Source organism: Crassostrea angulata, chromosome 8 (genome assembly GCF_025612915.1).
Source record: "Crassostrea angulata isolate pt1a10 chromosome 8, ASM2561291v2, whole genome shotgun sequence".
Classification (NCBI taxonomy): Eukaryota; Metazoa; Mollusca; class Bivalvia; order Ostreida; family Ostreidae; genus Magallana; species Magallana angulata.
This window is the reverse complement of record NC_069118.1, coordinates 18,543,769-18,561,077: the sequence shown is the minus strand read 5'-3', so window position 1 is coordinate 18,561,077 and position 17,309 is coordinate 18,543,769. Positions and strand designations below refer to the sequence as shown.

At 32.5% G+C, this 17,309-nt stretch overlaps 1 protein-coding gene across 1 annotated transcript; it reads right to left on the bottom strand.

Moving 5' to 3' along the window:
• Positions 1-5,317: 5,317 nt before the first annotated feature.
• Positions 5,318-8,361, bottom strand: LOC128160201 (macrophage-expressed gene 1 protein-like). Its single transcript, XM_052823487.1, has one exon. It carries the CDS (start codon positions 8,359-8,361, stop codon positions 6,253-6,255), a length of 2,109 nt encoding a protein of 702 aa, XP_052679447.1. The 3' UTR covers positions 5,318-6,252.
• Positions 8,362-17,309: the final 8,948 nt, after the last annotated feature.

Here is a 17,309-nt window from a genome sequence, read left to right as displayed (position 1 = left end):
AAAAACCATAATTAGTATAAGTGTATTCATTTATATATGAATAAATAATTTTGTATCTATTTCTCTATAGAGTTTTTGAATTATTCGCTGTATCGTCATAATGATCTACCTATATTAAAACCAAAGGGTGTCAAGCAGTCGAAAAACTGCAACTATATCAAGGGGGAAAACCCCGAATTATTTATGTTATGGTTTATACATGGCGGGTTAAAGGAGATGCTGGCTGATAAATCTTTTTAAATCTTTGCAGGGGGGTAGGAGTAAGTTCTTAATAATTCTGTATGTAAATTTAAGAAATATCTTTGTTGGGTGAAAGAGAAGGAGGAAGAAGGCAGTTCATCCATGTCTACCCATCCCCTCCCAATGATGTTGCGTGCCTGTACTTTTGATATTAAAGGGGATGTATTTTTACAATTTACACAATTTTGCGTGAATAATGAGCATTGATGCTCCTGTTAGGTCCATGTTTTGTCTCTTTTTTTGTCATAAACTTATCTCTTAAAATCTATAAGTTGACTTTAGCTAGATTTCCTGTAGTACTGTTATATTGATTATACTGTGTGATTTAGAAACAATTTTTTAATTGTTGAAATGTTGACTATAATGTTTTGATCAAATTGAAAACAGTGATGTCGTATAAGCTTCATTGATGATACATGTAAAACCTTACTATAAATATTATGTTTTATTCACTTAGTGCATATAGTCTACCATTGTGTCACATCAAGTAGTTCACTTGGCGCAATAATTTGAATTTGCATTAATAAATAGCCCACAGATTAGAGAAAAGTTTAGTAATTTACTTATTATACAAAGCCTGTAGATGTTTCCTCTTTTTAATTGGTACCAGTTGCTTTGTTTAAGTATTACAGTTAATAATTTTAATTTTATGTAGTTCCACCTAAAAAAATGATACTATTTCATGACGTATTAAGTAGATAACTCATCAATTTAAGATAGAAGTTAAAAACATACTTTTATAATTGATGAAATTGTAAAATTATATTTTTTTTAATCTTTAATAATTATTCCTCCCAAGAATCGTCAGGAGAAAAGGGCATTTTGAGTTGTCATTGATAAGCTTCTAAAGCTTTATAAGAAATTACTTTGTTTTGTTAGATAGCGTTATTTAATTTGTAGCATTGCCAGTTATCTCAGATCTTATAGATATGTTTGATGCTACACACCAAGTTGATAAATGTTATGAAGAGTTAAATCATCGCAAGTGAAGTGAATTGCCTTAAGAATCAAAACTAGTATTCCCCAACCTACTAAAAAAATTCAGATAGATTTCCTGACAACCTAAATTACTAACAACTGAGCTTATAGCCATTTAAATTACTGATGATAAAATTCCTGACGAAGTAATTTTTGACAACCTTTAATCAGCATTATGTTTCAGTTTATTTACAAATGTATTCATAAATTTCTTCAAAACCTATAGTACAGTAGCTCTTCATGTTAGAAGAATTATTTCCCTTTATTTACCCCTTATTTTTGCTATTGTGATATAAAGCTTTACAGTAGGCTATCTCTTAACACTTACGATAGGTCTAATGATATGATATTAATAAATTGATAAAACAAATATTTTATTTTTTATTATATATTTCTAGAGTATTAACAAACCGGAATGAAGACAATGAGGGCAGTATATTACAATTACAATAAATTAAAAGTATTTCAAATATTAAAAGAAGTGACACCTATATATATATATATATATATATATATATATATATATATATATATATATATATATATATATATATATATATATATATATATATATATATACAGGTGAATCTCGATAACTCGAACTTCGGGGGACCATGATTAAACTTCGAGAGATCAAGAGTTCGAGAGATCGAAAGTTTAAAAAAAATCCGGAAATTTTTGTTCCGGTCATATTGGTTCTAAAATTAGTAGCCGGAAATTTATAAAAGGAAAGTCTGATATGTAGTATTTTCTGCTACATTACTTCAATTTAAACAATACAGAACTTACTTGTGTAGTTATTAAGTGTATTTTATTCACGTTAAAAAATTTTTAAGCATATTATGTTTTCTTAATCATTACGTTAGAATATTTTAAATAAAGAGCATTTACCGTAACATTAACAAGTTTTTGAAATTAATAGATCACTTACAAATTACTTATCTACCCTTTGAAGGAAGCAATGGGTAGTGTCACTTACGTAATCAACCAATTAACACTACCACACTAGCCCCCAGGAGTTCACTCAACCGTCCAGGTAAGGTCCACGCGGAGCTATAATTATACGCTTGATCGGCTGCGTGTGTACACAGCAATCACTTCGAGTTATCAGGAGTGAAAAACAATGAAATATGTATAACGGGACCAAGGTTTTACTTCGAGAGATAAAGAACTTCGAGAGATCGGAGTTCAAGAGATCAAGAGTAAATTTGCTTAGTTATATAGAGAAAAAATTGGGACCGTGAGTTCATTTCGAGAAATCAAGAACTTCGAGAGATCGAAGTTCGAGCCCTCGAGTGTCACCTGTATGTATTATTTCATGCAATAAAATACTGTATGGCTCGGGGTGTTTTTTGTTTCGGCGAATTTTGAAATTCACCAAATTTAAAATCACCGAATTTAACTTTTTTCTATTTAAATTTTATTGCGAAACATTTAGTTTTTGGAGATTATTTTTATCTATATTTATATATGAATATATATAAGGCATTCAGAAGTTGGGGTTATATTCGTTTTTGACTATTTACTATTGGAATAGCGAATAAAATTCTGTGGTCGGTTTGCTATTCAAATTAATGTCACCATGCTATTAAACGTTAATTCAAAAATTCATATAAACTTCCTTTTTAATTCAAAGAAACAGTTTAATAGTAAAAATGATTACTTGTTGACCTGACCTGAACAATGGCATGATTAGCTAGCCTGGCAAGAATGTAAGACAGTCATATTCTGTTGCATTGGTGATATCTTTCAAGCGGCTGGCTAACACCGTGTATCACATTTTTAGGTCTTCATATTTGGTGGGGATAGGGACCCGGAAAAGCCCAGTCCACCCTCAAAAGGAATTGGGTTTACACGACCATTAACAGGCTAAGCTAGCCTGGCAAAAATAGGAAATTTCGTATAATACAATTATAATGGAATGCCAACAAACTGCAAGAGAAAAGATGTAATGAGGTCTTTTCGTGGATTGGCCATTGTAATTCTATTGCTTGGGATTCTATACCTAAGTAATTACACAAAAGGGTTGTTTTAGTTGCGTTTTCTTTGCATTATGTGATGTTTTATTTCAATTTTATGTCTATGTAAGTCTATATAATTTATTTAACTTGCTAATTTAATTAGGTAATAACAATATCATTGGAAAAGGGTGTCAGGACCTTTACAGCCAGCACATTACGGTGTTTGATCATTTATTTACGAAGTTGGAAACCATTGCAAAGGTAATGGACTATTTTTAAATTACCTGGTATAAGAACAGAAAATACACTTTTTAATCGTTTTGTAGATAAATAACCATTACTTTTAAAGCAGACAATCTCAATGAAACATTGACTTTTCAACTATTCAAATAACTATTCACATTAAATCAAATTATGGTTAGAGCTATTTGAAAAAAATGTGTTCTCTTTTTAAAATCCTTGAGAGACAATCTGAAATTTCAAGTGTATGACAAAACTGATAAGATCACTAAAAGTAGCTGTTTATTGTTTATTATATTAATGATATACATTTTTACATTTTGTTTTATTTTGATGAAATGGTTATTTTCTTAAATTGTTTACCTTTTATATGTTTAATGGTTTTCTGTAATTGAAGAGATAATTTAGAGGAAGTCAAACATATGTTAAAATAAAATATACATTACTCATTTCAATGTTATCATAATCTTATAGCATATACCCCTGTTTGAACCTATATCAATACATAAACAATGTAATTCAAATGTATTTTGTTTCTTAAAATAATATGTTCTTCCTTCATATAAACATATTTTTATACATTGTAAAAAAAACGTTTTCTTGAAGAAGTATGCTATGTAGGTTATTATTTTATGAGCTATTTACGGGGCAGATGTCATTTTGTCATTACTTTTCAATGCCCACTTTTAGATTTTACAGGCGACTGAGACATCAAGAAAAAGCACTGGCTCAACAAATTAGGGGCAAGTCTAATAGGGTTTATAATTTTCCCCTCATAGTTAAAATGCTTAATAAAAAAAAAGAGTGTATTCCTTAAAAAAAAAAAAAGACTCCGCGCGAATTTCCACAGAATTCGTTTTTTATTATTTAAGTCAAGTCTTTGGTTGACCTTCTAAAAATTGGATGGACGACTTCCTCGTTGCTCGCAATGAAATCGTACCACGATTTTATTAGTTTACTTATTAAGTGAAAACGTATGTGCCGATTATGGGAAAGAAATTCGGAAAGTGACACTTTGTACAGTGGATTATTGTATGTTTTATCTTAATAAGCTTAAAAACCATTTGATAAAATATTTAAATAGACTTTTTAAAAAAAAAATGCAAATACTATAACTATCTAAGAACGACATTGACGAAGTCCTTAAATGATGTCATAAATATCATTGTGAACCCAACATTGTGAAAATGTATCCATTTTACATTTACAAAATTTTCTCAATGCCTTAACATACTTATGTTGATATAACATAAACAAATTAACTATCATAAATCAAAAATTGCAGGAGAAAACATGTGCTTGATTTTTTGGGGGTCGATTTACCATTGTTATTCTATTGATGAGGATTCTATACCTAAGTACATGCAATTACAACAAAAGGTTTCATTTGCAGTATGTTATGTTTTATGTATGTTCATATAAGTTAAACGAAATTTTCTGATTAAACTAGATACTGTAAATTCATAATTAAACGGGAGGAAATAATATCCGACTAAAATCGCGAGAAGCACATCTCGCGGATTTCATAATCTCGCTTTAATTTTTCAGACAGATGTAAACTATTTGGATTATGATAAAAAATTCGGCGCTCGCGAATTTATATTCTCACGATTTGATGCAAAACCTTTGAATCGCGGAATTAAATACTCGCGTAAAATAAGGAATCTACTGTAATAACAATATTGTTTGAAATGAATTTCAGGACCCTTCAGACAGCATTTCACAGTGTTTGATCATTTTTTTTTTAATTGAAAGAATCGATTGCAAAAGTATGGCATTATATTAAAATTTAAAAATTTAATATAAAGATAGAAACGAACCCACAAAAATTTTATTGTTTTAAATATACTAATCAATCGAAAACAAACAGATTCAATGAAACATGCTTAACTATTTCCAAAAAAACCCCAGTTTATACTAGAAAATTTTGTTCACCTTTCAATCATAATAAATGATAATGTAAAAGACAAAAGGCAGGCAAACAGAAACAAATCAACCACTTCTGAAAGATTTATGGTTTTTTCAATAGGATCTGTATTTTGCTTTTTGATATCTGACAGACAATGGTTTCTTCCGATTTTCATGATCATGACAATGAGTACAGGGTGGGTGCGACCGGTTTTCAGAGGATGCATATTCCTCCAAGGCACCTAATCTTAAGATATGCACGCATCCTCAGTAAGTGTAGATTCAAGTTTGTTCAAATCATGATTCCTGGGGGTACGGTGATGCCACCACCGAGGGTATATCAAGAAAAACCTTAAAAAAATCTTCTTCTCAAAAACCAATTGGCAATAAAAGCTGAAACTTGTGTGGAAGCATCCTCAGGTTGTGTAGATTTAAGGTTGTTCCAATCATGATTCTTGGAGATTGGTTGGCTACCATGGGGTCAAATTTTTACACAGGAATGTACAGAAAAAGTGAAGCAGAAGAGCTGTGACCATGTACTTCATTAGAAGCATCCTCAGGTGGTTTAATATATATAGAAAAAAATCAAATAAAGATGAGATTATAACGAAGGGGGTGGTCAAATAGTTTAACAAAGAAAAAAAAAATTTGATCATTCTCATGCAAAAATATATTGTATATAGTTTAATCAAGCATATAACTATTTGTTGATTTTCAGTTGTTTAGACTATGGTCATAGATAACTCTTGGGTCACACAAGGGGTTCAAAGTTTGATGAAGATTTATATTTATATGAACATTTGTGAAGATTTTTTTTGAGAAGAACATATAAGCATTCTAAAAGCGCGATATGTGTCTGATTCATTTTGCTAACTTTGTAGAGCTTGAAAAAATGTTTTATCAACAAATTCAAGTCTACTAAGGCCTATTCAAAGTTTTTATATTCTCGTTTGTGTTTGCGATTACACCACACAGCAATGGCTATACCGACGATACCACAGACAGCAGTTGTCACACCAACAGTCAAACCTGCAATTGTGATCTTTGACATTCCCGACTGATCATTTAGTTTGACGTTGGATGTAAACTTCTTCAATAAATTTTTCATTTCTGTTGGTGCCGAGTTCAGAGTTGTCCATGTTGACTCTTCTGGTGATTTACCTTCAATTTTAGGATCAACAAGTTGAACCCAATTTTCAGAGTTATGAGAAATAATGAAATGAGCCGCCTCTTTAATACTTTCTGCTGGGACGACGGAAAATGGCGGGATCTGAACGGTTGGGAATTTTGATTCCGAAAATTGATCAGTCCGCACACAATACTGAATTTCACAATCTACGTCGATAGTAGCCAAATGATTGCTAAATCCTTTAGGACATGTTTTATTGACTGTTCCATTTACGAAGGGATTTCCATTTCTGCAACTGTAGAACCCACCAAAAGGCACTGCAAACGTTTTGCCATGTTCGTAGTCATCACTTATGCAAACCCTAACGTTCGATGTTATCATCACTGGATTGAAATACTGTGGACATGATTTTGTTTGTGTGACAAAGTTAGTTGTTCTGTCCGAATACAGTCCGCCAAATAGGAATCCAATATCTTCACGTACTAGAGAGTCTGGTTTTGCTCGACACCAGAACGACTTATATGTTGCTGAGGCGTAGTAGGATTGATCGTGACAGCAGTGAAAGAATGCCCAGCATCTGCGACATTGGTGCTGATGCTGAGATTTGTGTGTTATGCCTTCGTGGAGGGGAACTTTTTCAAATCCCTCTGGACACGCAAATGCCTGGGTTTGAGGATTGTTGGTTGCAAGACTGTCACACATGTTTTCATTGTCAATAAGAGTTCCATGGAAGTTGCACTCTTGATAAACTCCTCCGAAGCTTAGATTAGTAAATGGTTCGTGACATGAGCCGTCGTCCAGATTTGAAATTTTGCTAAAGTTAGGTGCATTAGGGTTTGTACATCCTGGATATGTATTATGTTTGAAGTAGGATAAAATTGCTTTTCGAACACTCTGAACAAGTTCTTCAACCAAGCTCTCAGATAGCTCAGGGAATGTTGTCGTTGAGATCACGTAGTCGAGAGGAAACCCATTCCTGTCAACAGCAACCAAATCATTCCCGATGGTAGTTGTCCATTCGCTCAGCGTGAAATTTTCCGGATTCATGGGTGGTCCACCATAAGTCCTTATATCGGAATTTTTGACATTCTTCATGTACTTTTCAAGTTCCACTTTTGTGTTTGAAAACTTATTCTTTATACTCTCACTTACTATACCTGGAAGGGAAATGCTTGCTGAAAACCCAATATTTTCTCGGTTTGTTGTAGTATCTTCAAGGAAAGAGGAATCTACTTGATCCACTTTGACAATGGAAGCCCCAGCGTCAACACTAGTTAGAACATGCGTACCAAAATCGCGGACTAGTAGTTCGCTCTCGTATTTCGTAGAAAATTTCCGGTTTTGGTGTATACGACCGGCGATTTTGAGCAGACGGTTGCGGAAAGACTGATCAAGCTGTATATCTGGAAGAACTTTGGCTGTGTATCTAACAAATTTAACCTGTACTTTGGTAGTAAACGACTTATCTTCCAACTGGTGTTTCCTAATGTGTTCATGTTCAGAAGAAAAACTTGCAGCAATTTTTACTCCCATTTTGTGTCCCGATGCACCAATGTTAATTGAATTCGCCGTGTCTGATTCATATTGAGACCAGTGGTCATACAACTTGGAAAAAACGTTCATTTGACTTGTCTTGACAGGAATAGTAACAATCGCGTCTGGAAGAAGATAACGCCTGTCTTCTGTTGTCTTGCATTTTGAATAATTGAAATTCACAACAACGCCACGGTTTTCGTTGACGAGGTTATCCCAACCAAATCCTGGAAGAACTTCGAACATTAAAGGCTTTTCTCCCTTTCCATCATAACATGTCCTCGGGTCTCCATTGATAAAGTTTGGTTTCTCCGCATTTACGAATGCAGTCGTCAAACCAAACAAGTACAGTACCAGTACTAGTGTGAACATATCCCTTTGTTTGTGTTACCAAGACTGGGTAGACTGGCTTTTGGGAACACATATCAATATAACCTTACTTGGGAGTAAAATATTCTCATCAGTCAATAAATTGAACTTCCATGAGTGATATCAAAAGAGAGATGCCAGTCTATCTTAGCAGCAATAACGTTTTATTGGGTCTGGACACGATTTTGGCGAAGATGTATTTTTTTTTTGTTCGTTTTTGATATTTACTATGCTTTAACGATTGTTTTACGGTATATTGAAGATAAATGTTTAACATGGCAACAGCTTTGTTTACATATTAAGAAATATGAGTTTTGTATCTTGCTAATAACTCTACAACTGACGTTCAAATTTTGGATAGTCATTAGAAATGCCTTGCTTTGACCAAAATCGTGATCATGCCCCCTTCTAATTTTTACCTTCAAATATATTTTTAAAAGACACTGGATATTTATCATTAAAATTCATTTGAAACGCAACTTATGGAATAAATGAAAAAAAACATTAACGCTATATCGTTGCGAGGAACGAGAGGTTTTCCACCTTAATGCACCTTAAAACAAGTGATCGTTGTATTTCTCTTTAAAATTTCGTCTTACCCACTCTAAGTATTTCAAAAGACATATCAATATTGGAATAAAGGAGTTATTATTATAATTTTTTACGATATTAAAACGTATATTTAAAAAACTTTTTAAAATGTTAAATACACTGCGGCTATGGAATGCCACCTTTGAAAATTGTGAACAAGCAAAACATTAAAACTTTAGTATTTCGCGATCGGAAGTGACAACCATGAAATTGACCAATAATTTTTCACTAAATTTATCATTAGTCAGTTTTGAAAGTGTTATTGAATTCTGTTGAAGAAGGGTTTGAAAGAAAATTTTCGAAAAGAAATAATATTAGAGGCAAAAAAAGGATAGGACCCCTTTTAAACTTGAATTATTAATGTTTGAAAATATCTTCAAAAAGAATAGATGAATAACATTAATCTTAACTTACATAATTTAGAAAGTGTGTAAACGTGGATTTGTTTTTAGATAAAACATTTTTTCAACAGAAATAATTTGGTTTTACATACAACAGTCCTCAAATGATATAGTTTTAAAAACTTTACTCTTTATTTTGTAAAAAAAATAAATAAATTTAGAGTGGCAGGTCTTTTTTCTGGAACACTTTCTATTTATCTCAATTCATTAAGAAGGCTGTGTGATCAATGAATAAACCATCAGGTCTAACTTAAAGGGGCATGGTCACGATTTTGGTCGAATTCAGTTTTACTGTTTTTATTATTTATAATGCTTTACGAATGTATTTTTAATGATCATGTGAAATTTGAGAGTCAGACGTAGAGTTATGAGCAAGATACAAGGTTCACAATTTTTTGTCATGTAAACAAGGTTCGTGCCCTGTATTTGTTTTCGTATGCTCAATATACTACCAGCAAAAATCTTTTGCAAGCTTATTTGTCAATCTTCTTGATCGTTTTAATCATAATTAAACAGTTCCTAGCGTTTAACACATTCATTGTATGTCTAAAACTGGAATTTTCATTTCAATATTCAAAAATTCAAAAGTTATGTTTACATAGTAAAGAATTCTAAGCTCTGTAAATCGCTTATAACTCAACGTATGATACTTAAATTTTGGCTGCATAATTAAAATGCCTTACTGAAGCATTGTATACATTAAAATCGGCAATTAATTTATTTTACCAAAATCGTGACCATGCCCCTTTAAAATTCTTAATATTATGATATGTTTGACCAGAAGTTGTCATTTTTTCTTAAGAAAAATTCAAACATATAAGCTTTGAAATTCAAAGATTTTCCTATTTCTTTGTCCCAAGCTTTTTTTCTGAAGGAGGTTAATATAGTTCAAAAATACCTAAAATCATCCAGCACTCTTAAAATTACAGGCTCAAAATATTTACAAAAGTATAAGAAACAGAAAAGAGTTAATTCAATTTGCTTATCACATTTTGTCGCTGCAATAGCAATATGTTAGAATAAATCGCACAAAGGGACCAAATAAATTGCTAATTATTTGATAGATCTTTATATTCCGTTTATGCTTTTATACATTGTAGTGATATATATGAATCATATAATCATATATTTGAAATTAAGATATCAAAAGTTTTTTGAACTCCCACTATTTTGGTAAAAAATACGACCATCAAAAACTCATGCTACAAGTACGAGAATACAGATATTCGGCCAATAACATACGTTTGCCTAAAAAGTCTGGCAGAAAATATTTACCAACAAATCTGCTTACGTATTGTACATATTTTGGCAAAAAATCATCAGTGACATGTACACATACAAATGCATATTGATTTGTTTCATCTCTCTATTGTTCTTAAACTTGAAGTTTTTGTTTTCTTAATGCAAGAAATTAAATGAATGTTATTAAAGTTCTCTTCTTCTTAATTTAGTCAATGAGAAACAACTGCATGGCAACCTAGTTTTAAATAAGACATGGTCTGTTACATGTAGGTATGAAAGTGCATTGTGATAAGCTTCGTAAAACATTAAGTTCATGGCCAACATTGGTCTTGGTTCCTTTAATATGAGGTAATGATTTATAGCTGTGTTTAACTTTTCTTGTAAGGTATGTAAAGAGAAATGACAGTCATATTTAACAATTGGAGAGTTGTTTGAGTTGAAATCTGATAGAACCTTACATAGGCAAACATGGATAATCACTATAATCTAACCCGGCAAGGTAAGAATTTCTTTGCAGCTTTCAATAGGATAAATAATGAATTACAACTGTATCAATTGGCAATGCTAGTGTTAAATCTAAAGCGTATAAGCGTGCTTCCGTGCCATGCCATTCTTTGACAGCGCCATGCCCCTTTTCTGAACACCATAGCTTTTTTCTCCAGCGTATCCATAATCTTACTCAAACGAACTTCCATTTTGAAATTGAACAGCAAGCATACGGACACTCTATCAAGCAAAGGTGCACTTCCTACATAACATTAAACGGAATCTTAAGCAGTCAAAACAGATGACATATTGGATTTTTAACAAATTGCCTACAACTAAGAGTACACAAGTATTCCTTTTAAAGGAATAATCGGTGTGTAATATCATTGGTCACCTCTGTTAATACGAAAGCATTACGCTACATATACATGCAATAAATTATATAATTATAGCATTGTTTTGTTGATTTCCGAAATAGCAAGGCATGAGTAAGCTTAATTTTTAGCAGGCAAATTATACTTCCGATAAATGTTATTACACATATGTGAAGAAAGACATGATTTCAATTATTATGTATGTAACTATGTAAATACTTTATTTTCAATGCAAACGGATAAAAAAAGCAACGTTTTAAGTAATCTCCGTGTAATTAAAGATTTAAATGAGGTTGTCATTGCATAGTAAATACAGAACTACAAGGAGCAATGCGTGTGCAAATAGTTAAATTTGCCGGATGCCTCATATGGACACAATTGTAATCGGTCAAAACCGATCATTAAATATGCCAACTGCAGCGAAATCCGGTGATTACAAAAAGCAGACAGAGCAGTGTAAACAGCTGCTCCAGTTTTCACCAGGATAATATAATCAATAAGATAAACGTTCTTATCCAACAGTGATTGTGTACTCAATCAACATTTGCAAAAGGTGGCTAAATTAAACACCGTGTTAAAAGGACTTGGGTACCATTTGAGCTCAAAATTTATCATATTTTATTCTGCCATTTTTAATGTTTCGAATAGTTAATATGTGCATGTTTTGTCAACATTTGAAAGTAAAATATTGAGTGATCAAGAAACCGTTTGAAATATTTGTTTTGTAAACAAACTCGAACCTTGTTATTGTTTACAAATGTGGTTAACTGGTTTAAAGTTTCAAATAAATGTTACTTTTTTCAGTTGATAATATTATTTATATACACATTGAATCAGTTTAATTTGTTTTCCAAGAGTCATTTTGTCTAAATAGCTATTCCACACTTTACAGTATTTGTTAACAAATATAACACTTGATCTTTGTTTACGTTACAATGAATTCTTTACTCTGTATCTCTCATTTAACTTGACTTCTAACAGTCAAATTTTGGTCAATCGTTCAAAGTGCGCGAGTAAACCATTTAATACATTTAAAGATAACGACTTGTTAAATCCTAATCAAGTTATTAGCTAACGCAGTGGTTCAAATTTGTTGATCAAAAGCAATTAAATGCTTTGGTTAGCTAACACTGCGTTAACTGAGTTAACTACTTGTTATTTCTATTCTATTTCCTACAGTACTAATCAGACCCAACCTAACACCAAAGTAAACCCCAACTACTCTGGGTATACTTTTTGAAAATGTGGGTCCAGTCGGGGTTTACTATGGGTTTACTTGGAAATTGCTTTTGAGGTCAACAGTACGCACTGAAGTGTGAAGCAGACTTGCCCTTTATCTTACCACCCGACTGCTTGTAATTCCAGCCCCTTGTATATTCCGAATACACATTTAGCGTCTGTTTTCAGGGGAATACTTCTGACCGGTTTTTTTTCTATGTCTACCCTGGGTGAATTTTGGGTTTACTCTTGGTCCAATTTAGTAAACCCTCACACAGGATGAATGACCATCTTTAAGTCCTCCTTAAAGATAGCTTAAAGGTGTTTAAAGGTAGCTTAAAGACGATCTTTAAGCCACCTTTAAGCTACCTTTAAGCTATATGTATTGCTTAAAGGTGGCTTAAAGAAAGCGTAAAGATGGCTTAAAGGCAGCTTAAAGACTATCTTTAAGTCACCTTTAAGCCACCTTTAAGGACAACTTATAGGTCCTTAATGTCCAAACTTCTTTAAGCCACCTTTAAGCCACCTTTAAGCTACCTTTAAGCCACCTTTAAGCCATTAAAAAAAATTTAATTCAATGTTGTGCTTAATTTCCAACAAAATGTATTAACTTTATGAAAGAAAAGGTATTAAAACGGTTTTTGTTCTAGAAAGAAAAATGAAAAAAAAAACACACAAAAAAAAACCGGCCACGGCGAGATTCGAACCCGGGACCCTTTGTTTACTAGCATCACCACACATCCTCTGCGCCACGGCAACTTACATGTATATGAGTGTTTTTATATCCTATATATCAGTGGATATTGAATCACTGTATTGAATGTGTTTACTTGAAAAGATTATGACAAACCATTCAGTTTGTAACAATCAATTATATCTAATTTATAAATTACATGCATGCATGTAATTAGAATGAAATACGGAACTTGGTCTTCAGTGAACAAAAATATATTATACCTAAATGGAAACCGTTAGGTTCACTATAGTAGGCTTTCTGACATGTAGTTAATAAATTTAAACCGAGTAGATATACGTTCATCTTATTTATAGCTATAAAAATGTAAGAAGAAAATGAAATCATTTCTTTTATTAAATGCATTGATACTATTAGGGTATTTGTTCAATTTCCCGCAATTTCCAGGTTTTCATGATCGCGGCGCCGTTCCAATATGTTTAAATATTTACATGTAATTGTATGTACATGATTTATAAACTATCAATTCTATAACAAACAAAATTACCAATTACCGGTGACGTATTTACTGCATGTGGCAATTGCAAATGACTTGTACATACAATTGTATGATGTGCCAGGCCGGGTATATTTGACATATTTACCCTTATACATATATTTAAATAATCAACCCCTATTTATGATCACCGGTACATTAATTAATTAGCCTCAAGATTTTACTCTTACATACATGTATCGTTAATATGTAGACGTAACATCTTTGAAACCCAGAGCTAGGAAATAATACTTTGAAAATGAATTACAAATGTAAATTAACTTTTATTCACTAAACTTATCGTATACTCGTACATACTTAAATTCAATGCCTTTAGAAACCCTGACGTGCACCTGGGCACACGACACACCTGTTGTGTATATCTTGTATATTCTGTGTTAGTTCCAGGGGTTTTCTTAAGTTGGACAAACAATAGACTTTAATTAGATATACACAAACATGCACCTGGGCACACGACACAACTGTTGTGTATATCTTGTATATTCTGTGTTAGTTCCAGGGGTTTTCTTAAGTTGGACAAACAATAGACTCTAATTAGATATACACAAACGAACAAAACTATGTCTAGACAAACAAAGCAGTAATATCCTGCCCGATATAACAAAGGCAGTTGAGAGTCTTTTCATCTTTAACATGTATCTAGCAGATCTAGAGTTAGAAATAATGAAAATTGAAAAAAAAAAATACAAACCTTAAACCGATTAACAAATTAAATCATGCATTTTTGGTTCATTATCTTTATTTTGTTTAATAACCGGATGAACTGAGAGAGAGAGAGAGAGAGAGAGAGAGAGAGAGAGAGAGAGAGAGAGAGAGAGATTTTTCACCGATTAATTTATAATAGAAAACAAACATACTTTAATTAGTTTTATGCACATATTAAGATACAGAGACTGCGCTCATCCCTACAATAATTTTGAAACCCCCCAAAAATTATAAAGAATTTTATATCGGCAATCTGTGTCCATCGGAGCGGTGCTGATGATAGCGATCTGTGTTTAATGGAGCGACGATTAAAACCGCCTGGAACAACCCCCCCCCCTTCCTTGGAAATTATATTATCACTCGGATGACCCCCTCCCATCTCTATAAAAGAGCTTTTGCATTTAATATATGTGTTTATTGTTCAGCTTGATCAATATCGACTTAAAGGCCACTTTAAGACAGTGTAAAGGCAGTGTAAAGAGAGCGTAAATGCCACTTAAAGATGCTTAAAGGTGGCTTAAAGGTAGCTTAAAGAAGTTTGGACATTAAGGACCTATAAGCACTTGCTTAAAGGTGACTTAAAGGCGGCTTAAAGGTCGTATAGCCTTTAAGCTCCTTCAAGTCACCTTTAAGCCACCTTTAAGGACTTGCTTAAAGGTGGTTTTTCGTCCTGTGTCAGTAAACCCAGAGTAAACCCAGAAAGTAAACACGGGGCTTTAGTTGGGGTTTACTTTCCGTTAGGTTGGGTCTGATCGGTACTGAATATATAAAGAAAAAGAAAAATCTTACTTTGGGATGTCAAAAACTTTGAATTCAGTGAAATATTATTAATATAATAAAATGTTGAACATCTATATCAATTCCAGGGTTGCATCTTATAAAGTGTGCAAATTTCAAAATCTGTTCATTTTTGTTATCTATATAACACCGTTAAAGTATTATGTAATAGCCTTAAAAAATATAAAACCCTTTCAATATGTTTAAATTAATAAGGTAAATGTATGATAAATCACAGACCAAAGACTCAAAAAATGGTTGTAATTAATCTATAGCGTTTAACTTACACTTACTAACATTTTATAAAGAGGACATTTCGTCATAGAGTAAAAAAGCAGAGGCAATTCTGAGAAAAAAGTATACTCCATATTGCCATTTTTATCGAGTTTTAAAAAATATATGGTCATATAATTGAAGCTACCATTTCCATTTTACTCTATTTAATATAGATTCATCTGGTTTGTCAACAAAATATAATTACTTAATCTTTTAGAGGTTCATTTTTTTCAGTTTCCTCTAATAAGAAATCCTATTCATACGGCATGAATCTACATGCTATTATCATCATACATATCATCACATAACTTTAAATACCCTTGTATATATACCTTCTAATTTATTGATTTTCATATAAAGCAGTGGTTTGAAATCTTTCACCTAATACTATGAATCTTTTGGCCGTTCTCATATATATTTAAAAACAAGTACCGCCGACACTACAAATTGACCTATTTTAATAAACTGGATTAATCGTAGCATTGTAGTGACCAATATAATTCCATCCTGCATGTGATTTCATGAAAACGTAAGCTTAACAGTCATATTTTATGAATATTTGATTCTGGTTTCTATCCCCTTTAAAACAATGATAAAGAACATAAGTTCTACATGTACCACTGTGATGCCTGCCTCAAACTAATTTGAAAATAAATTAAAACACACTTGGGAGCAGGAGACGAATTGGACGTACACGAAAAATGATCAGAGTTTACATGTTTTTCCATAAATACGATACAAACATATGCTGTGTCTTGTTTTTTTTAAGGTTATTATATCAGATGTTATTTTAATGTAAAATGTATATTTACAGATCCTACATGTGATGACAATAGAGACAATTCGAAGTATTGTGTGATTTTTCAACCATGGAAATACATCTTAAATTTCACTTTTGGATAGGAAGGAGCTAAAAACTTGGATTGTTTGTGTACTCGATCAGCTGAGCGTCAAGATAATCGGATTTGTACCGTTTTATGGTTTAAGTCCAACATTCAGAAAGACATTGAACTGTATATGGCTTGCATTTATTAACAAAGAAGAAAACCATAATTAGTGTAAAGTTTAAGGATTAATTGTATCCATTCAGTGTTCTTTCAGTTGTAGAAGAAGAGTATGATAAAGATTTGGAATAAAAAAGGGGTGAATTAGCATCCGAGTCCCGGAATATGTGTTAATAGATTATAAGAAATCCCAGCAAATAGCGAGATTTCTGAAAAATTCAAGAACGAAAGATTTCATGTTTCTTTCAAAGGCATCTTTTCGTAAGTTCCGTGGTCGATACAACGACCTTGTCAGCAAATACAATCTTCCACTGGGTCGCATGCTGACTGACGTTTTCATACTAATTGTTAGACCATGATAAATCACCTAATTGTCAACGGACTTTTCCGGAATATTTCCGGATTACGACAAAGAGCAGATGGCGGGTGTGACCGGTCAGCAGAGGATGCTCACTCCTCCTAGGCACCTTATCCTACCTCCAATATAACGGAGGTCCGTATTGGCTCAATGTTTGTATTTTGACCATCACAATTAAGCCAAATCATCAACGTTTCGTTTTTTCCCTATTATGACATTTTCCCGATTTTGACATTTACCTTAATTATGACACGCCAAATTATGACAAG